Consider the following 27455-nt stretch of genomic DNA (forward strand, 5'->3'; position numbering starts at 1 on the left):
ATCACGTGTGAACCTCATAATTGGAGGATCAAAAAAGAAAAAAAAAAATTCTAAACAAAAACACTGTTCCCATGTGTGGGTGCTGCGGCTGCCTGTGTACAATAGCCAACACTGGTTGTTCCTTCATCCACGCTGCAGAGAAACCTATTGATTTCCTAGCCCTGTATGGCTAGCATCGGTTATTGAGGTGGTCATTTTTAAAGTACAAGGAAAAGCAGTGGTGCAGACCATAGCAACTGTTTGCTTTCATTTCATAATGCACCTTAGAGATATAGAGGAAGTGGGTTACAAAGCAACTATTAACAAAGACAAATGTAAAATGATCTGTACAGAAACGTATACAGAGGCTCCCATTGCTGAAAGTTTCCGTCAATCTGTATCATAGTAAAATGGACAATTGTAGGCATTTGTTAACTAATGTACAAAGCACTATATGAATGTTTCCATTTATCCCTGTGATCTGCAGAGAAATGCACCAATATACAAGAAGGCGGATTGTCTACACAGTGATATGTACATACAATGGCACCAAACTTAGATGGATGTTGGACACAAGCTGCAGATTCCCAGCAGGGAGACTAGGGGGTGTCCCTAGCATAATCACCACCTGAGGGTGGGGGTGCTGGTGGTCACATTTAGGGCGGCGGGTAGTTTCCAGGAGCTGGGCAGGATGCCGGCCAGAGTGTCCCGCTTTGCTCCTGGCAACCAGTGGCATCACACGTCAGAGAGTGGGAAGCCGGCCGGAGCGTCCCACGTTGCCAAGAGCTGGGTGGTGGATGTGTATGGCTCTTACACATCTCCCTGCCTGGCTCTTAGCAACCTGGCATGCTCTGGCCGGAAAGGGCCTGTCGCCCCCCACAGCCTCGGGCTGCCTCATTATAGGGATGACCCTGAGGGAGACAGTAGTGTATGGCCCATTAACACAGTGTTGTCCAACCCAGTACCAGCACAATAAGGCAATTTGCCTTCTGTCCTTTGATTTCAGTTCATACCAATGAACTGCAGAGATGTGCGCAGAAAATAAGTAGGGCTTCTTGCATTTTTGTGCAATGTGTTCCAATGCACTGTAACACATAACAAAGAGCTGCAGCATCTAAGAATTGCATACAGTTAGGGGGGAATGTAAGAAACAAAAAAGCACCACAATATGTGTTAACAATGTAGTGTTTTGTGCACATTAACATGCACTATGAGGTGTGAATGAGCTCTTACAGATGTGTTATGGACTCTGTGTTGGTCTTTTGTCCACATAAATGTATGTTTGAGACACTACACAACTTTTTTTTCTTTTCTTTTTTTACTTCCTGGAAAATCGGAAACATGACATTTGGTCTCCTGTCAGTTTGGATGTTCAGATTTCATAAACTTCCCTTTTATAGTCTTCGGGGACGACTTCTATCTTCAAATGTTGGCTGGCCAGTTTTAATGCAGATTTTCGGTTTATTCATTTTTGTCATTTCTCCAATTACATGATGTCTGCCAATAGCTATTTCAGATCTGAATAGAATTTTCAACTATAAACTAGAGGTGGCATGTCCCTGGAGCCCCCATAGTCTAATCAGTCTATGAGGCGTTAGGGAGGGGAACCTTATTACCACATATCCCCTTGTGACCGTTTTTTTAAGCTTTGATGCGTTCAGCAGCATCGGTCAATTTGACAATAACTTTCTGACTAATTTGTCTGTTTGACGTCCTCTCTGAGAACTAGGAACGTTTTTCATTTGAACTTTAAGGCCTCATTCGCATGGAGCATACACGTCCGATCCCGGGAGGGACAGGTGCTGCGTGGGATTGTGTGCAGCAGCCTGTTCTTCTTTATGGGAGGATGCGGCTATATGCTGTCATCTGTGCGGGGACGGGTGTCTGCACTTGGACATAGAAAGGATGCTTCCTGTCTGCGTCCAACTGCAGACACCGGAACTTGCACGGATGTGCAGTTCAGGTGTGCGTGTGACAACCTACAGCCGCTTCCTCCCTTAGGGAAGAACATGCTGCTGTGCGCACCTGTCCCTACCAGGATCGGCCCATTACGGGCGTGCACGCCACACGGACGTGTATGCCCCTGTAAATGAGACCTTTAAGTCAAGTTGTAGTCATGAAGAGGTTAAGCAGTGTATTAAACTAAATTATTTTATATTGTGTTTTGTGTGGATGTCTGAATCAACATTCTTAATAGGATCCATGACATCCATGCACCACATCTAAAATTATATATATGGCCTAGAATAGAATGCAGATACAGTACTGACAATATTATCAGACTCCTCCTTCAAATCCATCTATTAATAATACTTTTATACTGGGGGCTCGCTGTACCGATGTACTCTACCAAAGTCTGATTGTATGCTCTCCTTTAGATTTACCAACAATATAGTATGGGGCTCGGCCTCATATACAGTGGGGCAAAAAAGTATTTAGTCAGCCACCAATTGTGCAAGTTCTCCCACTTAAAAAGATGGGAGAGGCCAAAGTAAAAGGAGTTGTAAAGTCCCAGCATATACTATCCTGGTATAACATCAGCATTGTAATGGGAATACATATTAGAAATGTTTGTGATATTACAATCAAAGCTTACTTGAAAAAATCCCTTTTATGTAGTGAGTGCTGCCTTCTGTCTGCCTATCACGTCCAACACCTTCCTGGATGCCCTGTGTGCTTTGCGTTTCCCTCTCTGTTGCTTGATGTGATGTAATGTTGATTTCCCAAGACTACATATCCCATCAGGCACTCCTTCCAGCAAGCAATAAAACTGTTCTGTTGTTCAGCTGTTGAGTTGTAATCCAGAAGGACGGCTCTGTGAGTGGTGACACAAGGAATTGCATATTCAGGGGGCTGAGTGAAATGGTGTCAGTACATTGAGGAATTTCATTCTCTGGGAATCTCCAATAAGTAAGTTTACAAACTTCTAGATGGATATGGTTATTAGGAGTGGGATAGAACCTATGGAAATTCAACATATTCAATTCAACCTAACCACTGAACTATCACATTGTCAAACAATTCATCCCCACACAGCTCCCTCCTCATGTATCACTCCTCCTCCCTTTTAGATTGTAAGCCCTCAGGGGCAGCTCCCTCCTCACCATCCTGTCTTGAATTGTATTGTAATTGTAATGTCTTCCTTATATTGTAAAGCGCTGCACAAACTGTTAGCGCTATATAAATCCTGTATTATAATAATAATGAAATACATATTTATTTTTAGTTTTGATCCAGTGGTGTAACAATCGCCATAGCGACCCAGGCGGCCGCTATGGGGCCCGGGCACAGGGGGGCCCGGCCTGGGTAGCGAGGACGGAACAGGAGTCGGGGCCGGCGACCACAGAGGCGGACAGCGCTGACAGGTAAGAGATTGCAGAGCCCACTATAGAGAGTCTATGGTGGGCTCTGCAGGGTCACTCTCTGGTGGGCTCTGCAAGTGGCATAACTAGCAATCACGGGGTCCCATACAAAATATTGCTACGGGGCCCTGTAATTTCTAGTTATGCCCCTGTTTTGATCATAGATACCCTTTAATGCCGGGGCAAACTGCAGCCCTCAAGCTGTGGTGAAACTACAAATTCCATCATGCATCTGCCTCTAGGAGTCGTGCCTGTGGCTGTCAGAGTCTTGCAATGCCTAATGGGATTTGTAGTTGCACCACAGCTGTAGGGCGGCAGTTTGCCCACCCCGGGGTTTAATGGAATGTTTAGGTATGCCCTCACACTTGGTGATATATAGATTGTACAATCAGACTTGGATAAGGGCTTGGTATGGATTTTGGAGGGGCCACATGTACAGTTTTTAAATTTTAGACTGGGGTGCCTCATTTTTGCATTCTTTTAAAGGGCTCCATGACTGCAGTGTTAATTTTGATGGTGAAATTCAATTTAGTATTAGTTTTAGTCTTTTTTTACTAAAATGCCATGTCGTATTTTAATCATCTGAATAGTTTTAGTCTAATTTTAGTCAACTAAATCTGACGGGTTTATTTAAGCGAGTCTAGAATTTCCAAACTCATTATATATTCCTGGAATAAACCTCTATTAACCTGTAATGACTTGCAATTGTTGCTGCACATGATTTACAAAGGGTTTTGTTCTCATTAACATCACATGTAAAATGCATCCATACATCTGCTCTTCTCTTTTTCCCTGACATTGACATGTCTGTACAGTGTGTGTGCTAGCTGGTGTCCTGCTGATCTACCAGTGGGTTATTATTCGGTTGTGCACATCTCCCTACTACAGGAAGAGCTCAGGGAACCGGAAGTCCAAATGCAATAGTCACTTCCAGAATTGTTGTTTCTGTTTGTCAACGAAATTCCCAGAATGTTCTTTCCGTTTTCGTTCCATTAACTTCTCTATTACTTTTCATTTCATTTTCGTCACTAAAAAAACATGCAGATGACAAAAAAACGATGAAATAAACACTGCATGACTGAAAAAAGGTTGAGAAATGCTGGTTTAATGAATAGCATGATACCAATGCTACAAGGCCAAGGAAATCATTTCCAGGCACACTGTGCTTCTGGATTGTTACTGTTATAGAGAACCATAAAAATCAAATAAGGGCACAGAATCCTTTTTTTTTTTTTGCCAAGCACCAAGTAACCATCCAACATAATGGGAATTATAACACTGACTGCATCCAGTGACTCATCTCCAAAACCTAGCACTGTGTTTGCCAAATAGTCACAGTTGGTAGTTATTCTCTTTACAAATTGAAGCTCATATTGCACATCCATACACATTTGATGAATGTGTACAGCAATCTTCCATATGTAAATACTGTACAGGATGAATTCCTCCAGAACATTACTATACAAGCGCCTCACAGTTGGCAACAGGTAATCAGGAGCTGAGGATGGGTGCATTCCACACATCACCGCTGTCACTGTGCAGGACCAGTATCATCAAAAATGTTGTCACTGACCTGTATTAACCCTAAATTCTCTTTCCACTTACTTTACATGGTTTTTATAATTCTGCAGGTTTACATGCAGACCAAAAAGAGTGAAAGTGACTAGTTGGCCAAAAAGAAAGAAAAAAAAACCGATACGTTCATCACATACTTCATTCAATACTTCATCACATACTTCATTCAATACTTCATCACATACTTCATTCAATACTTCATCACATACGTCATTAATAAAGTGAAGATAAGACATATTTGTAAAACCATTACCATTTTGCTGGTAGGCATACAGAGTAAGTCTCTTCTGTCCTAATCAATACTTCATCACATACTTCATTCAATACTTCATCACATACGTCATTAATAAAGTGAAGATAAGACATATTTGTAAAACCATTACCATTTTGCTGGTAGGCATACAGAGTAAGTCTCTTCTGTCCTAGATCCTCCTTCCTTCCTGCCTGTCAGCACTGTACACTGAACCGTCTTGGCAGGTTTCTTGCCTAGATGAGGTAACTACCATGTGCATGCGCCCTGGCCAATCAAGCAGCTGAAGACTCTGAACCTGGACGGAGATGGAGGCGGTGAGGTAAAAGAGCTCTTACACTGCACCAATGGAGGGGGATCAAGTCTGTCATATTGTGCTAATAAGCCGTGCAGACCAGAACTGTGCAGTATATTATGGCTAAAAGCTGCTGGGGGGCTATTTTTTGTTTTTTTTTACTCTTCCACTGCATGTAGTTATCAGAATAACTGCAATGACTGCCCAATTAAAGGCAAAAGTTGCATATGGAAGGGATGTGTTTCATTCCAGAAATGTTCCCAACCTCTTTAGTGCACATATAACCAAAGCGATAATAACAATGATTATAACAATAAAACTAATTTTATTATTTACCAACCGCTCTAATTGTCTCTTAATAATCAGCAGAGCTATTCAGTGTAAAATACTTCTTAAAGTGACACTAACCTCAGGAGCTAAATCTTGCATTCACGTAACTTAACTATTAACAATACTGTATCTTATGTGTGTATCACTCGGCTGCAGATCCTCAATCATCTCTGAATTGGTGCTAACACTGCCCTTCCTTCTGGATGGGGGCTACTTTTGTTCCCCACAAATTATTACACTAAATATGAGATTGTAGGCCATCACAGGACAGAGCTTGACTACTTTACAACACACACAGGGACAATGGAGAACAAAGTAGCCACCCTCCAGAAGGAAGGACAGTGTCAGCACCAATTCAGAGATGATTTGAGGATTGATAAAAGTTAAGGTACTTAAATGTATTTTTACAATTTAACTCCTGAGTTTAGTGTCACTTTAATCATTTAATCATACATAAAAACCACATTGATTTTTATTGTATGTATACCTTTCTCCTTACTGATTAAACAATGTTGTCATGTTTGTGTTCTAAAATTACACAATTGCGGTGCATTACATTCACTTGCAAGAGTCCTTTTATGTCGATAGCTGACTAGTTATGCCATTTTAGCTCAAGTGAATATGGACTGTATTAATACTTGTTGGCCAACAAATGATGATTTTTTAATGCTAAAACACATTATATGACATTTTGCTGACCAGTGCATAATGAAAATGCTCCATTAGATAATGCTGGCTGTTACACGGCCTTAAAATTCAAATTATCATGGATTTTTCCTGATTCATAATACTTTACTGAGTGCAGTAGAAGCCTAAAAGCTTTCCATTCACCTACATAAATGCATATAAAAAGCACAGACTTGCAAAACCAAAACTGAGGCATTGAATTCTTATTTTGGAATTGTGGGCAAATACGTGATTTAGTGAAAAGCAGCAATGGTTTTTTTAAAAAAAAGGAAACAATGGTTTTGAGCGAGATGTATTTTATTTTAAGGTTTAAAAAACTTTAACATATATATGCACTTTATATTGCATTTATATTGCACTATATATATATATATGTATATATATATATACACACACACACACACTATATTGCCAAAAGTATTGGGACACCCCTCCAAATCATTGGATTCAGGTGTTCCGTGACATTTCCTTGCTACTAAATATTCCACGTACAACTGTTAGTGGTATTATAACAAAGTGGAAGCAACTGGGAACAACAGCATCTCAGCCAGGAAGTGGTAGGCCACGTAAAATGACAGAGTGGGGTCAGCGCATACTGAAGTGCACAGTGCGCAGAAATCGCCAACTGTCTGCAGAGTCAATAGATACAGACTTCCAAACTTCAGATTGGCACAACAACAGTACGTAGAGAGCTTCTTGGAATGGGTCTCCATGGCCGAGTAGCTGCATCCAAGCCTTACATCACCAAGTGCAATGCAAAGCATCGGATGCAGTGGTGTAAAGCACGCCCCCACTGGACTCTAGAGAAGTGGAGATGCGTTCTCTGGAGTGACGAATCACGCTTCTCTGTCTGGCAATCCAATGGACGTGTCTGGGTTTGGTGGTTGCCAGGAGAACGGAACTTGCCTGACTGCATTATGCCAAGTGTAAAGTTTGGTGGAGGGGGGATTATGGTGTGGGATTGTTTTTCAGGGGTTGGGCTTGGCCCCTTAAGGAATCAGCATACCAAGACATGTTGGACAATTTCATGCTCCCAACTTTGTGGGAATAGTTTGGGGATGGCTGCTTTCTGTTCCAACATGACTGCGCACCAGTGCACAACGCAAGGTCCATAAAGACATGGATGAGCGAGTTTGGGGTGGAGGAACTTGACTGGCTGGCACAGAGTCCTGACCTCAACGCGATAGAACACCTTTGGGATGAATTAGAGCGGAGACTGCGAGCCCGGCCTTCTCCTCCAACATCAGTACCTGACCTCACAAATGTGCTTCTGCAAGAATGCTCAAACATTCCCATAGACACACTCCGAAACCATGTGGACGCCTCCCGAGTAGTGTTGAAGCTGTTATAGCAGCAAAGGGTGGGCCAACTCAATATTAACCCCTTCATGACTGAGGCCCTTTTTTAAGTGGTATACCCCAAAACATTACAAGGGTACAGGTAATAATTTATTCATCTGCCATGGTTTTTCTTAATTTTGTTTTGTCTGAAGTTTTCCTCCAGTCTGTTTGCCCTGAAAAGAACTGCCATTCACAATAAGATCATAAATATTCATAGTACATTCCCTCTTCTGTCATTTTGTCATATTAATAAGCCGGTACAACATATCGCAGATCTTGCTTATTCTGAAAACACCGTACTACCACATCAAAAAGTTCTAGATGTCACGTATTAATGTGCATTCAACAGCTAACACTGTGCCAAGTAATAATGAATGCAGACACTCCAAGTTGTTTAGCCTGGAGATAGTACAATGTGGCGAAGGCTGACAGATATTTGCCCTCGCTCCTGTCCTGGATCCCTCTCCCAGCTGCTCTGTTGCAGGATATCACACAGCTGTCATCTACAACCAAAAGCAACTCTTGGCATGTATGTTACTTCCAGTAAAACAGCTTGTGGACTGCAGTCACTCTTCAGGATCTCACATTCTCTTGTCTATTCTTATCACAGGCTTTGACTTTTTTTTTTTCTTCAAAGAATTCCAATTTTATGAACAATAATCAAATAAAAAAAATTTGACAAATAGTATCTATAACAAGATGGCGGATGTCATTAAAACAAAACAAAATGTTGTGCTTTTATCTTGAAATTATTTTTTGTTTTGTTGTATATAGAGTGGGGTTTAGTTACTGCCTTGGACAAAGAGGAAAGATCTTTTCTGTGTATGTGACACCAAGGGAAAAGACACTGCACTATTTGTGTACCAAAGTTGTTGAGAAGACTTCCTTCCTTTCTGGTGTAACACCAAGAAAGGAAGTGGAGGGAAATCTCTTAATTATTATTACAGGTATTGATATAGCACCAACATTTTACACAGCGCTTTACATAGTTGCACATTCACATCAGACTCTACCCTCAAGGAGCTTACAATCTTAGGTACCTAACTCACATGCATTCATAGAGGGCCAACTTAGAGAGGAGCCAATTAACCTTCCAGCATGTCTTTGGAGTGTGGGAGGAAAGCAGAGTACTTGGAGGAAACCCACGCAAGCACAGAGAGAGAGAACATGCAAACTCTTTGCAGATAGTTACCTGGCTGGGATTTGAACCAGGGACCCCCAGTGCTGCAAGGCAGAAGTGTTAACCACTACACCACTGTGCTGCTTAATGGAGAGACTTACACATAGTAAAGATGTAACCTGCAATTAAAAACATGTAGAATAGAGTCCATGACAACCAACATTTAATGCAGTTATATACTTAAAAAATGATTTAAATGCATTTTAAAAGCAAAGGGCTTCTAAAGGACAAAGGGGCTGATCTATAAAACAGTCCAGCGTATAGCTGGGTGAATGCTGTTTGCATGGCATTATTGCCACTAGATGGAGCCGAGGAGCATAGGAAAACCTCTGCTCCTTCTAGTGGCCATAACACCATGCGAACTATACGCTGGACAGAAGTTGTATACATCAGCCCCAAAGAGTGTGTCTATATGACTATGGTAGGGATGTTAGATTGTAAGCTTCCTTAAGGACAGGGGATCACCTTGCACAGCCCTGTGTAATATGTTATATCAATGTGGAAACAACGCAGAACACACAACACCATACCATAAACTACTGTATAGTATACTGCGCTACTGTGCTAAAAGTGAATATGAATCTACTGTTTGTGTTAAAGGGAAACTAACAGGACTTACCATAGCAAACTATAGCTGCAGATTGGAATTCACTGTCATAGTCCCACAAACCAATGAGCTCTCTATTACTTTCCAGCTGGCATTGGTTTATGGGATGTCAGGAAAAAGATCATAGCACTGAGTCGGAACTGAAGTCAAGACCACAGCGAAGAGAGTGGGGCTGCCCAGGTACACAGAAGAAAAAAGAACTTGCCCTTGCAGGCATAGTAAAGTGCCTACTGTCACTAAGCAGTTTTTGTTACTGAGTTTTAAATGATGTCAGAATCTCTTCAAATATTTAGCGCTGGGCTTTAGCAGGCTCAGACAAGCTGTTCTTTTAAATGGGAAAAATGAAGAGGATGCGATAATGTATGTTCACTCTGTTGAGATGTGAAAGCAAGTCAACACACTTTTCTTATGCCTGAGAGCACTCAGGAAGAGTCAGGAAGAGTCAAGAACACGTAGTGAGTGCTCCTTTTGGGATATGTGTACAAGCTTTCACAGAGTATGTTATAATGCAGATGTGCTAATTGGTAACACTGTAAGAGGAACAGATTAATTCACTTGCAATTTTGTTAAGGAACCTGAAAAGCATTGCCTATTAGTAGTAAAATACTCGAGGACTGACTTATAATATAACCAGGTAGACAAAATATCAGCAGACACTCACCCTCTCTGTCTTTTTTTCTCAACCTTAATAAACTATGTACATCTAGTACTCAGGGCTGGATTTGCCACAAGGCCACCGAGGCCCGGCCTCGGGGCGGCAGGGAGCAGAGGGGCGGCAGGGGTGTGGAATCTCCCGACGCCCAGGACAGGCAGTTGCCTTGGGGCAGCAGGTAGAGTAAATCCTGCCCTGTGAGTACTTCACTACCGCCTGTGTATGAATGATTTCCAGTCACTTGTGCTTTAAAATCAATAAGGATACTTCCTTAGCTTTATTGTACATAAGGTTTATCATTTGCATGAATGGCACTGCAGCACACCAATGCTGGTAAAGTGCACTACCATGGATTACAGTAAGGTGCATCATACTGCAAAGCAAGTGGAATGAATGGGTTCCGAATGGTCTGACAATGAAGAGTTTAGTCTGTAGCATCAGGAGCAGGGGTTTTGTAGTCGTTAATACAAGATCGGGTTATTTTAATGAAAGTGAGCTGGTCCACTTTGCCTCCACGCAACAAAACCTCCAGCTGTGCTGAAGACCCTCTGACAGCACACTGGCTACAGGGCAAGCCAGAAGCTCCAGAACATACTGTGCAAGCTCTGTGCTTTGTAGAGCAACCACTATGAGATAGCTGCCTCTAGATGGTGCAGACCAACCACTGCTTTAGCCTACAAAACCTGCTTGCCTCCTACTACCTCTGTGTCAAGAACATCTGCCTCTCACTTTAGGTCTGCCTGACATTTATAATAAAGGGGACTGCTTAAACTTAATGGCTGCTATGGAATAAGGGGAGAAAATATGTGGTGCTTTGGTGCACACTACTTTATCACACAAGTATGCTGTGACAGGCTGCAAACAAAAGGCAACTTTGCCTGTGTCAGCAACAAGTGTATCCTGTGCACCCTGAAATGAAAAAAAAGGCCCTAAAAAAATATACACTACATCATCTCCTTCTTTTTCAAAGGTCATGCAGTGGATTATGGTTACAAGGAATTCTAATCTATGACAAATTTCAACCAAAAACCTCAAACATGTAGGATTTACCTCAAAACCACGGTAGCGGAAAACCTGAATCTCCTCCCTAATGGCAATGATTGGACAGTGTATGTATTGACTAGGGATGCACAGATACTTTTTGAATACCAGTGCCGATACTTGGCATTTTCATGAGAATGACCAGGGTTGCAGTGGTTGCAGCTGGGACCTGGCTCTGGCACTCCACCATTGTCCTGAAAAAAACATTCGTCTGTATTGTTTTAGAAAAACTGTCACATGACAATAAACAAAAATGTATCAGTACTTGTACTTGTAAGTACTCGGCAAGTACCAGTACTCGTACTCGCAAAACTGGTATCTGTGCATCCCTTTATTTATATTTATAAAAACAAAATCGTACATTAAAACAGAGATGTACAAATCCCGGGAGCTCAGTGTGCTCCTTACAAATGACAGCTGCCTCCTAATTTTTGAATTTTTCTCTAGTCTAGTCTTCGAGCTCAAAAGTATCGGTACATGTACTCGTACTTGTACCGAGTACTGTATTTGGTATCTGTGCAACCCTAGTATTGACATATATCCAGCACTGTATACCAGACATGTAACCCCACAAAAAATGTGTTTAGTTTTTATTTCGTTTTTTGGATCCGAAATTTGATTTGGCTTGTTATTCAGATTTCTTATCCGTCTGACTTTTTGTTTCGGCACAAAGTCACATCACAGTGCCTGTAATGCAATCCCCAACAGCCCAAAAAAATCTGATTGGCCAGAAAACACACAAACTGAATACGTTTTGTTTTCATCAAAAGTTGTTACGAATCTGAATTTTTGTTAAACGAGCATTCGGATTAGTTCTCATTCAGACGTGTTAGAATCTGGAAATTCGGATGCATCAGAATGCCCGCATTTACCGTAATTCATACGAATATCTATTTGGAACAAAATGAAATGTAGATGTCTACTGAATACAGCCATGTACACAGGAGTTAAAAGCCACAATGCTATTTATAACATTCTCACTGATAGGAACAGTGACAGCAAATTTAGCTCTTGTGACTGAAGTGGTTCTTTTTTCCATCTGCCCGTCCAGCATCCGAAGCCCAGGGACTGAAGACGGCCTCCACATCTCTGATAATAGTACAAGTGTTCGAGCAGATCTCTGCTCTAAAGTTAGGGGTGTGTCAGCTCACAGGCAGCACGATGATAAACTCAATGGGACCATCTATTTTTATCCTCCTGTTCTTTGCCTCTGCTTCAGCTTTCAAGGCTGCCTGAGTTTTTCTGCTGAATGATTTCCAATGCTCTTACTCCTCATTTTTATGAGTGACTAGAATAGAGGAAGGTCCCTTTAAGTTTTTGTATATCTAATACAATTTCCCACTTGGATTTTGGGACAACATGTCTGGTGAAAGCAGTTTCGCTGGACAGCCGTCTACTACCGCACTCAGTTCTGTTGCCATACAAGCTGGAGAATCTAGAATAATCATCTCTGTCCTAAAGGTAAGCAATTGTAGAACTAACTTGCTGTGCTGAAGTGTCACTTTACTGGGCTCGCCTAAACAGAACCAAAATGACGGAAAGTTTTATAATGTTAATACTTCAAGTCCCTTTAAATGCATGCTTCACATTCTGCTGCATTGTGACCTTCACTTCTGAACTGTCATTGATGGCATTTGCCTTCAGCATAGAGACATGCACACAGGTTTACTTAATAAGGCAATGCGAAAGCGGCTTCTAAATATTATTATCTATGTTATACTGTATGTGATCTTGTATTGTACAACTGCTGTGTACCAATTCACTGTACACTACTGCAGAATAAGTTGGTGCTGCATTTAAATTGCAGTTGGCTTCACTTTTCATCCATTTAGAGCATCAGAACATGAGAGACAATTGTAACCATATTTGATTGCAGGGATTACAGCACCATTGCCTATGATCACTTCCGTTTGCTACTGTAGTGACTTTTGAATGTGTGAACAAACCAGTTGATAATGTTATGCACCTGCTTGATAATTTGTGATTTTCTGTGATTTTGTTTTTTCTAGTTCAGACTATCTGTTGCTTTTGAAAAGTGAGAAATGTTCACCAGATCACTTTATATATTCAAAATCACAAAAATAAATTGCATAAAGAAGCAACTACATGAGACAATTTGCATTTGCCTATTCAAAATAAAGAGGAAAATTGTTACTACCGCCTTTGATGTTACCGATTTAGTGTATTCTGCTATTGTCTGCGATTGCTCATATGATGGTGCTGCTAAAATCTGGCCAACTTTGCTAGATAAAAAGTAATATCCAAAGCAGATGATCAATTTCATGCAACTTTAATCACAAAATTGCACAATCAAAATTTGACTGTGCAGCTCAAGTCTAGTACACTATAACAGTATCAGCACTAAAAGGTATGTCTAAAAGCAGTTAATGTAAGTTTGTAAAGAATACTTAGGGTAACTAACCATACACTATACAATCTGATTGTACACACTGCTTTAGATCTACCAACATATATCTAGTGTAAGGGCTTTGATACTCATTAAATTAGTTGTTTGTTAAGTGAGATTGTACAATCAGATTGTTTATTGTATGGTCAGCTTTACACACGATTGAATGGCATGAGCACATGGGTACACATTGCCTTTTGCAGTAATTGACAGCTCCCTAGGCTGGCAATTACACAGCCTGGCCCCTTCTACCTGCCTGATATAGTGAAAGTCTGCCAGCAGGTGAAGATGTTAGTGTGCTGTGTTGAGGACGTCTACCTGCACACAGAGGCGGCTCTAGAGTTTGCAAGGCCTTAGGCGAAACCTAAACATGAGGCCCCACTCAGGCCTGTGGGGTCTCACCGGGCTGTCGGGTTTAACCAGGATGGTGAGACCCCACAGAGCCCTGGTGAGACCCTACAGAGCCCTGGTTAAACCAGGGCTCTGTAGGGTCTCACCAGGGCTCTGTGGAGTCTCACCAGCTTGGTGAGACCCCACAGAGCCCTGGTGAGATCCCAAAGACCCCTGGTGAAATCCCAAAGAGCCCTGGTTAAACCAGGGTTCTATAGGGTCTCACCAGGGCTTTGTAGGGTCCCAACAGGGCTCTGTAGGGTTTAACCAGACCAATCGCCAAAGCCCCCCCCCCGGATCGTTGTTGGGGAGCGGCGAGTCAGGGAGCTCAGAGCAGAGAGGAGAGGAGAAGAGGCGTGTTGTCTGTCGTGCGTCTCGGGTCGTGTGTGGAGCCGCGAGCAGGGTAAACCAATCGATAGCCGACTAATCGATGATGGAAATGTTGCCAACCACATCGATTAGTTGTTGCAGCTCTAGTAGAGTCTCACCAGAGCTCTGAGGGGGTCCCACAAGGACTCTGAAGGGGTCTCACCATGGCTCTGAAGGGGGTCTCACCAGAAGACAGTGGATGGACCGCACCGATGATCGAGGAAACGGATGAGCTCTCAGCCCTGTCGCTATCACTCCTGTCAGTTTGACAGTGACAGGGCTGAGAGCTCACAACGTTACCTGGCTGCGAGCGATGTGATGTGGCGTTCTGACAGGGCAAACTAGGCGGCCGCGAGGCCCTCGGGAGCGCCAGGCCTAAGGCGACCGCCTAATTTGCCTAATTAAAGAGCCGCCTCTGCCTGCACATACACACAACAGTAACCTGCATTTCCAAAGGTACAGGGTTTGGGGCTGATCTGAACTCTGACGTGTATGGATTGCATTGGGACTGATCTTAGGTCTGAAGGTGCATGCATTTGGGCTGATCTAATGTCTGAAATGCATGCATGCATTCGTTGGAGCTGGTCTGAGGTGCATGCATGCATTGAGGCTGACCTGAGGTCTGAAGTGCATGTATGCATTGGGATTATCTAAGGTCTGAAGGTGCATGAATTGGGGCTGATCTGAGGTCTGAAGGTGCATAAATTGGGGCTGATCTGAGGTCTGAAAGTGCAGAAATTGGGGCTGATCTGAGGTCTGAAGTTGCAGGATTTGGAGCTGATCTAAGGTCTGAAGATGCATGCATTGGGGCTGATCTGAGGTCTAAAGGTGTAGGAATCGATGCTGATCTGAGGTCTGAAGGTGCAGAAATAGGGGCTGATTTGAGGTCTGAAGGTGCAGGAATTGGGGCTGATCTGAGGCCTGAAGGTGCATGAATTAGGGCTGATCTAAGGTATGAAGGTACAGGATTTGGGGGCTAATTTGAGGTCTGAAGATGCAGGAAATGGGTCCAATATGGGGTCTGAAGGTGCTGTAATTGGAGCTGATCTGAGGTCTGAAAGTGCAGGAATTGGGGCTGATCTAAGGTCTAAAGGTGTATGATTTGATGCTGATCTAAGGTCTGAAGGTGTATGATTTGATGCTGATCTGAGGTCTGAAGGTGCATGATTTAAGGGTGATCTGAGGTTTAAATGTGAATGAGTTGGGGCTGATCTGAGGTCTAAATGTGAATGAGTTGGGGCTGATCTGAGGTCTAAATGTGAATGAGTTGGGGCTGATCTGAGGTCTAAATGTGAATGAGTTGGGGCTGATCTGAGGTCTAAATGTGAATGAGTTGGGACTGATCTGACTTGTTACTAGCAGTACAACTATGAGTCAAAAAATGAAAAACAAACTAAACAGCTACGCCTCGCTGTTGTTCACCAGCACGCCAGTTTTGTGATGCTTGTAAATTGACACTTAAAATGAAAACGGTTTGTGAACCCTTGCTATTGTGTTTGTAAATTGATATTTATCACTGTGTGTGACCACTGGCTTGTGCATTTGTGGGCAAAGTAATTATGTTCACAGCCATACCAAAAACACTTTATTGTAAAGATTTGGCTAATAGATGTAAAGAACATTTGTTATGTATAGGATCACAAGCAATGCTGCACGTGCTATCGTAGACATATTCAAGATTCACGTTAAACACATCTATACCCAAGAACAAGAATTGAATATATTGCAGCTCACCAGTCATTAGATGTGGTCACTTCTTTATTTTTTTGCTGGCTTTTTTCCCTTTATTTTCACTTGGCGATCCTGCTGTAACACACCTCTCTTTCCCAGGGAGATAACACTTAGGGGGTTATTCACTAAAGAGCTGAAGGATCCAAGTGTAGCTTTGGCTGATCCTTCGGCCGCCTCTACCCTTTGGTTCAGTCGAACCGTAGGGCTGCTGTATGGGCTATTCAGAATAGCCCGTACAACAGCCAAAGGCAGCCAAGCCAAGCCAAGCCAAGCCAAGCCAAACGTATATGCTTTGGCTTGGCTGAGCCGTAGTGACAACCAAAGCGCGGGCAACGGTTGGCCGAAGCCGTATTATACCAGGTATTTTGAGAGCCAGAGGGGGGCCAACTAGCAAGATACTGAAGCTTGGTCCAGTGGGAGATTCCCCCATCCACACAGCTTAGCGTAGATGGAGGAATCTGTTGCACTTTTTCCACCTGACATTGAAAATCTGCAGATAATCTATAGGTGTATGGCCAGCTTAAGAATTGAAGGCTTTGGATCTACATAAAAGCCAGCCGGCATTTTCAGATGGAGCACAACCTATTAATTGCATTGTGTATTGTGTGATGGCTGCAATCCTTTTTTTATTTAAGAATTATTTCCTATGTGTTGATATATATTTAGATAATCATATTATTGCTGCATTTAAAAAAACTAAAATTTTGATTATTCTTTATTGATTTAAAAGTATGAGCAATGTAATCCTAAGGGCTAGTTCAGCCCTCACACAGTATACAATGCAATGAATAGGTTGTTTATGAAAAAACATACGCAATAAAGTTTGTTTTTAAAAAAAAGAGAAGAAAAATACCTTGCTCTGATTAGGAGAATCGATCAGACACTAACACAGCAGAGTAAAACAACAGCACATGCAGGCAGCAGCTGTTGCCAATCTAAAGTGGGCGGTATGTGGATGTCGGGAGGACGTCATCCTGTAGTCCTGGCACAGGTCGGGAGGGCGCACACAGACACCACGTAACATTCCAAGGAAGAGGCAGTCAGCTGCAAAACGGTAGTTCTCCCCAGCATCTCCCCAGTAATATACAGGGGTACAAGTACTCTTTAGATTGAGAACACACAGGGACCTATACATACTACACACCAGGCGGCTGTGCAGCTAACACTGGCTTCTTCTTTGGTCCATGTTTTCACTTACAATGCTTTAATCATGTCGACCTTTGTGAGTATGTTTCTCATTTTCTATTGTTTTTATCTTAAATAAATTTGTCTGCACCAGGAAAGACGCCCCTTGTTTGTGCTTTTTCCCCAGATTTTGCAGTCCCCCTGGCTGGTTTGGGGCAGCGGCCTGCAGATTTTCTATTACATCCCTCTCTTTTAAAACAGACTTTGCACTCAATTGCACACTTTTTATTCTGGTGGAGCAGTCCCATTTGGCGCTTTTTTGCACATATCTACCTTGTCCTATACACCTACTTGAAATGTACACAGTAATTAATTTTTTTGGGGCATTAACAAACAAACTAGGCAGCTAGGCAACAATGAAATGGCACATGGTTCACAGACTGCTAAATAAAAAATACAGACATACGGGTTTAAAAAAAATCACTATAGTAGCCCTGAACTGTAAGCGAAAAGTCCCACAGTTACTATTCTTGGGGCAATTTAAATGTGGGCACAAAAGTTTAATTGAATGAGTTAGATAACTAATTGCACCCTGCAGCAACAAATACAAAGGCTACTAAGGCTGACCTTTAAAAAGGGAAGTTGTCTGGGTCTGGATTCAAAACTTTCTAACCTAAAGCCCCCTACCCACATAAATATGCAGCTAAAGAAGTTAGAACTCATATTCTGCATGCTTGTTCTTGATCAATGACTCAGAAATAAATGAAACAAATGGGTTAGCATGACAATCAGCTACACCCTTGCAGCTCTCCAGCCATGGGGATATTAGCCAGTTAAAGGAAACCTAACATGTGAAAAACATGGGGCCCGCCATTGATGATCTCTCCTGTCATGCTGATCCTGTTTTTGCAATACACTAAAAGAAACAGATTGTACAAGCATGTTCAGACTTAGAGGTTCTTTAAAGGACATCTGTGCCCAAACCATGAACATTAAAGTATTTACATATTCTTAACAAGCAGTAAACAAAACTTGAAAAAACACCCCTGACCTCTCTAGCTGCTTGAATTATGAAGTCATTCATTCAAAGAACCTCAAAGATCACAACAAAGACTCTAAAGTCGGGTTTTAGTAAATTTCTATCAGCTTAGACCCATTCACGATTTTCCACTCAGGGTCAAAAACATGCAAAGTTTGCAGGTAGCAAGTGTGAATAGGGTCTTAGAAATTCCCGCTGTGTGTAAATATTAGAAGACTGACAGGCTGCCAAGATCTGCTACTCATAGAAAGTAAAGAGACAAACCACCACCCAAGGCAGCTCAGTTAGTCACAAAGCAGTAGAACTAAGGCGCAAAAAACCCCAAAGAAGAAAGGGTGCTGCGTCCTTTAAAAGGATTTTACAGTAAGTTAAAAAAAGTCCTATTTTCTCTTTCGTTCATTGAAGGACACAGTGAAGATCTTGATCTCTGTACCAATTTGACATCTGAAAGCAATGTCCACCAAGGGGCGTGCACAAAAAAAAAACTCAGGTTCACACAAAACCAAACAGCTGCCTGTAAAACTTTGCAACCAAAGGAAGCATCTGCAGATGCAACAAGATTAGCGTTGTAAAAACAAGTAAAAGTGTGTACTGTCAACCAGGTAGTTACCTTACAGACTTGAGAAACAGACGCCTGATGTCGAAAAGCCCATGGCGTGCTAAAGGCATGAGTGGAATGAGCCGTAACTAGAAAACATGGAGATTACCCTTTAAGTGCATAAGCCTGGACAATAACTTGCCTGACCCAATGAGAAATGGTAGCTGCAGAAGCCGCTTCTCCTTTCCGCGGGCCATCAGTAATTACAAAGAGAATCCTTATTAAATGTTTCAGCAGTAGACAAATAAACTTGCACCACCCTAACTATGTTCAGACAGTGAAACAATATAATTTTAGGATTCGTCGGGTAAGGCCAAAGTGATGGAAGAATAATATCTTCCTTTAGGTAAAAGACAGACACTAACTCTCACCGAGCCAACGTAATGGTAATCCAAAAAAAACCTTCTGTGACAAAGTTGATAAAGGAATATCACAATCCAAGGGTAGCTCTTGTAAGATTGTGAGACCAAAATGTAAGTCCCGCGGAGGCAAAAGGAGGCTTGACAGGAGGAGAAACATGTAAAACACCTTAAATAAAAGTTAGGAACCAAGGAATTTGAGATTTTTGGATGTTGGAAAAAGACTTACCAGACTTTTGACTTTTAGCTGAGGATCCATGGGGAAAACAAATTGGTTCATGAGCTTAAAAGGAAGGGTCTTGTTTATCCCGAGGTTCCTTACCTTTCTTACTCTATGGTAAAAAAAGGTACTCTTACACCCTGTGATATAGAAAGTCTGGAAATAAGTGGTCCAGTATCCAGCGAAACATTGCACTCATTGAAAACCATGAATTAATTAGTCCACCAGTTCCACATAGATGGGAGAAACAAGGGCTGTGGCCAAAACAAGACATAAGGCTGATCCAGCGGCGGTGTACATAGATCTTGCTAATAATTCTGCTTCCCTGCGAGGATTTACAGGTGTTACAACTAGAGCCTGATTCAGAAGAGGCATTAACCCCTCAACATGATGCACAGCCCACCTCAATTCCCACCTTGCCCCCCTTAATAGGGTATGTCATGCTCCAGCGCCACAACCCCAAACCCACCAAGTCACCAGCAATGAAGGAATGAAGGGGGCCTCAGCAGGCTTATTGCCCCCAGCAGAAATGAGTCTGTGAAGAATTGCAGCCACTTCATCCTCTGTGCTGGCAGAAAATCCATGGCAATGTCACCTGCAGCCTCAGAACATAGAGCACACAGAAAGGCCACTGATGACAGCAGGAATCAGTGCTGCTCTCACAGAAAAAGTCCTGCCTCTCCCACACAGAGCACTGCTTTTCTCCCACACCGCAGTGCTCATTAGGTTAGTGTGGAGCAAGGGGGGGAGAAGGCTGGCTAAAAAATCTCTGTTAGAGAGAGGCGATGGAGGCAGCTGTCGCTTCTCAGCCAAGCCATACTCCACATATAAACAAAGAGAAAAGTGTCCATATATTAATCCCCACAGACACCATTACCATTAAGTGTAGAAAAAAAGGGGAGTATACTTACCTGCCAGATGAAGTACGCCAAAGCACCATTTCCCAAACAGAATGTCTTCCACCAAGATGGGGACCCTGTTAACTTAGGGGAGATACAGTGACAAACCAGCCCAGTATCTAATAGGCTGCCCCAAATTTCTTAAGGGCTGTCACAGCTGATCCCACTCTCAGGCAAAAGACTGTGTGTGCCCGATGGCTGAGCTGGGGGGACTACAAGGATCTGTAATTTCCAGCCTAGCTTAGTTGTTGCCCAGCTTAGCTGTTGATTGAAGATCAATGAAAGGTGAAGACAAAAAATTATAATACACTACTAGGGATACAAAATAGAAACAAAATTCCCTAGCAGGGAGATAGGTTCTCAATCCTTGACTCTAGCCAAAAACTGAGCTGCCCTGGGTGGGGACACCATCAGGAGCTGCCCCCAGAGCCGAGCTTCTTTTTTGTGCCTAGCATCCTACACCTGCAAGTGGCAGTATAACCAATTTGTTCAGAATATGTAAATACATTGGTGTGCATGGTCTAGGCACATGTTGATTCGACGTTCTCTCAGGAGGCTCATAGGAAGTGGGTTAAATGATGCTTGCTGTCATACAACCCAGAAGACTGGCAGGATCTAGTAGCTCTGCACTGAAGGTGAGTATTGTAGCCAAAGCTTCTTCTTTTTTTTTTTGGACTAGGGATTTTTAGACTTTTGCTTTATGATACATTGATTTAAAGATCAATGTATCATAAACCTGAAGAACTTTAATGTGTTCCACCAACACAGCTTGAGTGTCCCCTTAGCTAATTCTTCTCCAATTTTTTTTTGGGTGTGGAAATCTATTTTTCCTTTTTACCCACTTTGTTTTTGTAGCGGCACATTAAAAAATACACATAATTTTAACACACCCCTGCAATGATGTCACTATATCAGCCCCACTATCATTCTGAGATGGGGCAATACTCTAGCCATTCATTCAAATCACAGGGATCACAGTGGTGAACAGCTCAAGTTCTAAAACAGCAAGAACAACTAAGTTACAACATCTTCTGTAACATGATCATCGCTGTTATACAGTTATAAGGCACTTAGTGCCAGCAAGGCAATCCCACCTTCAATTTCCTATCACTTTATGTTCTTGGAAATGGGAAAGGAGGTCCATTAGCAGCATAGTAGCATTACTGATGGAGAGTAATAGTTCACATGGTGCCACGTGTGAGTGCCTAAACCCATGACACCCTGACAAGACAGGGAACTAGCAGAGCAGGTAGAATCATGTAAGCCATGTCTGTAGCAGCCTGTACTTGTAGGCAGTTTACAAATACACATCTTTTTCCTCTTCTCCACAATAAAAAGGGTTTCCTCTTCTAATACAATGTTTGCTGGATTTACATTTAAAACCTAGCTACGGCTATTTTTTTAAAGTGTTAAAAGAGAATAGAGATAGGGGAAATATAAGAACTTTTGTCAAGTTGTTTTTGCTCTCTGTGTCCAATTGAAGATGTCTTAATTTCTGTTCCTGTGACATCAAGGGAATGAGTAATTTTTCCTGTTCTCCACAATAAAAAGGGTTTCCTCTTCTAATACAATGTTTGCTGGTTTCACATTTAAAACCTAGCTACGGCTATTTTTTCAAAGTTTTAAATAGAGAATAGAGATAGGGGAAATATAAGAACTTTTGTCAAGTTGTTTTTGCTCTCTGTGTCCAATTGAAGATGTCTTAATTTCTGTTCCTGTGACATCAAGGGAATGCGTAATTGGGGTATGAATATACAGACAGCGATAACAACCTAGCAGATGTTCTAATTCTCTTCCATTCAATCTAAAACAACGAAAAGTTTAGGCTGCAGTAGGATTTAGTTTTATTCAGAAATCATTATTGTACGTTCAGCCCATTACATAACATCTATAGTTCCCCATAAGCTGCAAAATGAAAAACTAATTAGAAGTACACCTTTATTGTAAAAATGCAAATCATGGCTGATATGATCTTAAATTGTTATTAACTACTATGCTTTTAATGTCTAAGATGTAACATTTGGAAAATGTAGGTGACCTACACCTTACTTGCAGTATATTATGATGTACTCTATGGATTTGTAAGTCTTTTTTCAAGGCCTTGATTCACATAGATCAATATCACTGTCATGTAAATCTTACTTTATAAACAATACATTTAAACAGAAAATTCATTAAGCAGGAGAGACAAGCAAACATTTTATCGTAACAGTGAAAATCTCCTATAAATGCAATAAGATGTCTTGTGTATTCCTGTCTAGCCTAGAATTCTTCTCTGGGGGTGTTTACAATGGAGGAAAATGTCTCTCACTACAGGAGACCCACGCTGCAAACAGCTGCAGCAAGACATTGCCAGGGAGGCAAAAGCTATTTTTATGATGCTATGGAATGGTTTCAAAATAAAACTTCCTTGCTATATATACCCATATGCTGAAAGCCCCATTAATTCAAACTGAATGAGTTGGCAAACCCAATAAATAATTTGTGCAAATTACAAGATGTTGCTAGTAAGCTACCAAAATTTTCAACTTGAGTAAGTATTTCTTTAATACTTGACTGTCATAGTGCAAAGTGAAGTAATGTATAGTAACCCCTCAGATATTACGGTACTGTAGTCAGCAAACTAATAATGATGGCTTACTCTGGGCTACTATACTTTCTACAATGCGATCTTGTGTACTGCCACAATGGGCAAAAGTAGGCACTGAAATGACAGTTGGTAGATTTGGGATTGCATGAGTCAAATGTGCTTTAGAAAATATTATTTCTAAGATCCTTTGAGGATGGTTAAAAGCACGGATACAATACAGAAGCCATCTACTTTTGGATTCAGAATTCCTGAACTACAAGAAATATACACTCCTGAACAGTGAGATCTTCCATTACCTCCAGTTAAAGAAAACTTTGCTAAAGCAATCCTAGGCTCTAATCCATCAGGCCAAATCTAGACTATTTTGAAATATTTGATTCCACAAACATTAGGCCTTTTTTCTCAGATATACCAAATTCTTATGGACAAATTACCAGAGCTTTGACCATCTTATACTCAAAAATAGGAAAACGTACTGACTGTTTGAACAAGAAGATTGGCACCAAATTTGGAATTCAATGGCTTACTGTTCCTTCAATATCAGCTCAATGTGGAGTCAAATTAAAAATTTGATATGGTGTTTCGTTCCACAACATCTAGCCCATCATTTTCCAGGGAACACCAAACAATACTATCAGGTTGTCCAAAAGATAGCACATTGATACATATCTTCTGAGAGTGTACAGTAATATGATGTTTCTGGGCCAGAGTTTAATGACTAATTCATGCAGTTCTAGGAAAATCAATACCAAAGAATCCCTAACAAAAAGCCCGTAGGAATGTATAACATAGTTACATAGTATTTGAGGTTGAATAAAGACATTAGTCCATCAAGTCCAACCTATTAGGATCTCATTCTAGGAGTACCCGTACCCCTGTATATTACGGTCCCTTAAGAAATCGTCCAAAAGTTTCTTGAACAATTCCACATTATTTGCTGAAATCACCGCCTGTGGCAGTGAGTTCCAGACCCTAACTGATCTTACTGTGAAGAACCCCCTTCGCACCTTGTGCTGGAATTTTTTTTCCACCAATTTTAGGTTATGGCCTCTAGTTTTTGTAACGGAGTTAATTTTAAACAGTTTATCGCTAATGTTGCTACCACCATTAAACATTTTGTACATGGAAATCATATCCCCCCTTAATCTCCTCACCTCTAATGTGAACATGTTTAAATTTAGTAGCCTCGTCTCGTAGCTCTGGTCCTCCATGCCCCTAATTAGTTTGGTTGCCCTTCGCTGGACTTTTTCCAACTCAAGGACATCTTTTCTTAGTACTGGTGACCAGAACTGGACCGCGTACTCCAGATGAGGTCGAACCAATGATCTATAAAGTGGCAAAATTATAGACTTGTCCCTGCAAAGTTATAGACTTGTCCCTGCAAATTTATAGACTTGTCCCTGCAAAATTATAGACTTGTCCCTGCAAATTTACCATCACCATAACCATCAACACCAAGTCTTAATTTGTATTTTCATGTCTGCACCACATATTATAACTAATGCATGGAAGGCTGCAAAGTGGTTTAAAGGGTGTGAGTGCTCTAGAGAGAGAGAGAGACCACCAATGAGAGGTCATGTGTGAAATGCTTAAACTGGAGGTAAGGAAACCGGCGGCGGGTCAGGGGCAAACAGGAGGAGCAGAGGTTTTACCAACCCACTCTGCAGCCCCTTAAAGACATAAGAGGGGGCTGAGGATTTCCAACAGAGCCCTTTCTATTCATTTAATCTTCACACTTACTATTACCTTTAGTATTTCCCCTTTTCTTTTAATCTTCTTTCCATAATATCCCTCTAATTGTTATTCTTACTAGGGATGCACAGATACTTTTTGAGTAGTAGTGCAGATACTTGGCATTTTCATGAGAACTACCAGAGCTGCAGCGGTTGCAGCTGGGACCTGGCTCTGGCACTCCACCACTGTCCTGAAACCATTAGTCTGTATTGTTTTAGAAAAACTGTCACATGACAATAAACAAAAATGTATCAGTACTTGTACTTGTAAGTACTCGGCAAGTACCAGTACTCGTACTCGCAAAACTGGTATCTGTGCATCCCTTTATTTATATTTATAAAAACAAAATCGTACATTAAAACAGAGATGTACAAATTCCAGGAGCTCCGTGTGCTCCTTACAAATGACAGCTGCCTCTTATTTTTTGAATTGTTCTCTAGTCTAGTCTTGGAGCTCAAAAGTATCGGTACATGTACTCGTACTTGTACCGAGTCATGTACTTGGTATCTGTGCAACCCTAAATCTTACTTATACAGACACAAAATGTGTAGCCTGCATGTGTGGTATAGTAGATGATGTTCTTCTTCACATGATGGGAGCAAATTTATGTTATAATAAAAGTGCACAATATTATGACATAAATATGCTCCCTTCATGTGAAGGTGAATATTACCTGTAATACCATACATCCAAACAGATTTATAATGACAAAATATATCAAAACAATATATTTTAATGATTTATACTTGATATGTTTGTCGATATATATTTTTCCTTCATATAACTTGGAATTATTAAGAAGCAAATAACCATGTATTTACCTATAGTAAGGTTTTATATTTTTTCTTATATCTCAAAACAAAGGTAATAACTAATAGTTTTATGTTAAACTTTTACATTTCTTTAAGAGAAATTGTTTTTGTAACTTTCCTGTATTGCTACCACGCTTTATGACACTTTAATGATGCTTATTATTATTTTGTACATCATCTTTGTAAAAACAAAAACAATTATTAAAAGAGAAAATACTGCCCCCTTTTATATCCCCTTCATTTTATGAATCCTCTTTCAGAGTCCCCAGAATTTCTTACTTTATACCATAAAGTTATTTTCATAAGACAGCTAATGAACATAATGTAATCTGAATTTTGGTGCCTTTATCATGGAAATCCTTTATCTTTTTGGGATCCCTGTTTACAAATACAACAAGCTCCACAGCTCCCCATTTTGCAGCAAGCAGGTTTTACAAGTTTAACTCTACCTCATTGGCTGTTTCATACAACATTAAAGGATAAGTTTACATTTAGGCACCTATTTAGAGCTGCAACTGGCAGTCAACATGCTGCCAAATTCCAATTAAATATGTGTACTTTTTGTTTTGCAAAAGAAACCCAAATTCCAGGCCAGTGTTTATTGCTTTCATTAAGCTTGATATTAAAAGAAGGGATGGGTAGCATACTTACAATAGGAAGATGGGGATATGGTCTGGGTTAGGCTTGGGGAAAATGGTGAGCCTGACCAAGACCATCCACTCCCCAATCTTCTTCATAGAAAATGCTGCCCACACTTTCTGTTTGAATCAGGAGCACCAAAGAATGTCAACAAAGGATTAAGAACTCTTCTATAATTTGTTTAATACATTATGTTAATTCTGTCCAAATTTTAGGTAATTATAATAAGACTGTGCTCTATAAGTCATTAATAATCATATAATATGCAGAGGGTTAATAAAACTATATTATGAGCATGTCCATCAGTCAGCTCATATTACACAATGTACTGTTTAATGTCTGCATGGATTATGAAAGAATTATACTGTGATTATATCCAGTAGCCTTGAGTGTATTTAGTATCCAGCACTAATGTATATAGGGCCTAAAATAAACTTTAAACATTTTAAATAACATTGGCAATATCTATCATGGCTGAAGAACACTGAACAACCCAGCCTGAAAAATCATCATACATACAGTGTTCTTCCGTAGAATATACACAGACTTCTAAAGACATTAAACAGCAGCTTAATATAATAAATCTCCAATAGGAAACATGTAGCACTGGTTCCAGTAGCAGTCCTTAGTCTTTAGTTAGTGCTATTACTGCTCAGCATTAATCCAGTCATGAAAAGCTTGAATTGTTTGGTTTATTTACATTTGCCTGTCTCATTTCCGCCAGCAGTTCAGTTTACACTACAATAAGAAATGTAAGAACATGGTGATACATGTGGCGAGAGTTGAGACAGTTTAAAGATACAGACAGGGCCCAAATGTATTCACAAAGACACGGTATATAGAAATCTAGCTGTACTCCACTTTTGGTAGGACACATGCATGCCAACCATTGTCCACACTTTTACAGGATTGAACAGGTAACTGGCCTGCTGGAAAAATGGTGACCTGGTCAGTTAAAGTTTTCGAGAACAGTGGCATATTTTGGCATATGATGGCAAACACAACTGTTGAACTAGCACAAAGAGACAAAGGAAGAGGCAGTTTACTTAATACTAGTAACTATTTACATCACTATCATGGTGGTGTCAGCCTAATCTTTTTCAGTCAAATTATGTTTCAGGCAACTTATGTCTCTTTATAAATATGGTGTCTACGATACAGCAAAAAGACGTAACAACAGTAGAAAATCTGTTTCCACAAGGTGAACTGTAAAAAGAGAACTGACAAATTATTTTCATGAATAAA

General features: G+C 41.0%; 1 protein-coding gene across 1 annotated transcript in view; it reads left to right on the top strand.

Annotated features, from left to right (window-relative positions):
* Positions 1 to 12657: 12657 nt before the first annotated feature.
* The window catches only part of CCDC141 (coiled-coil domain containing 141), a 116659-nt gene continuing 101861 nt past the window's right edge, over positions 12658 to 27455 (top strand). Inside the window, exon 1 of the mRNA XM_018561613.1 lies at positions 12658 to 12759. Coding sequence (XP_018417115.1) covers positions 12658 to 12759 — 102 coding nt within the window. The remainder of the gene's footprint in view (positions 12760 to 27455) is intronic.

Source organism: Nanorana parkeri, unplaced genomic scaffold (assembly GCF_000935625.1).
Source record: "Nanorana parkeri isolate BGI_ZX_2015 unplaced genomic scaffold, ASM93562v1 scaffold534, whole genome shotgun sequence".
NCBI classification, from domain to species: Eukaryota; Metazoa; Chordata; class Amphibia; order Anura; family Dicroglossidae; genus Nanorana; species Nanorana parkeri.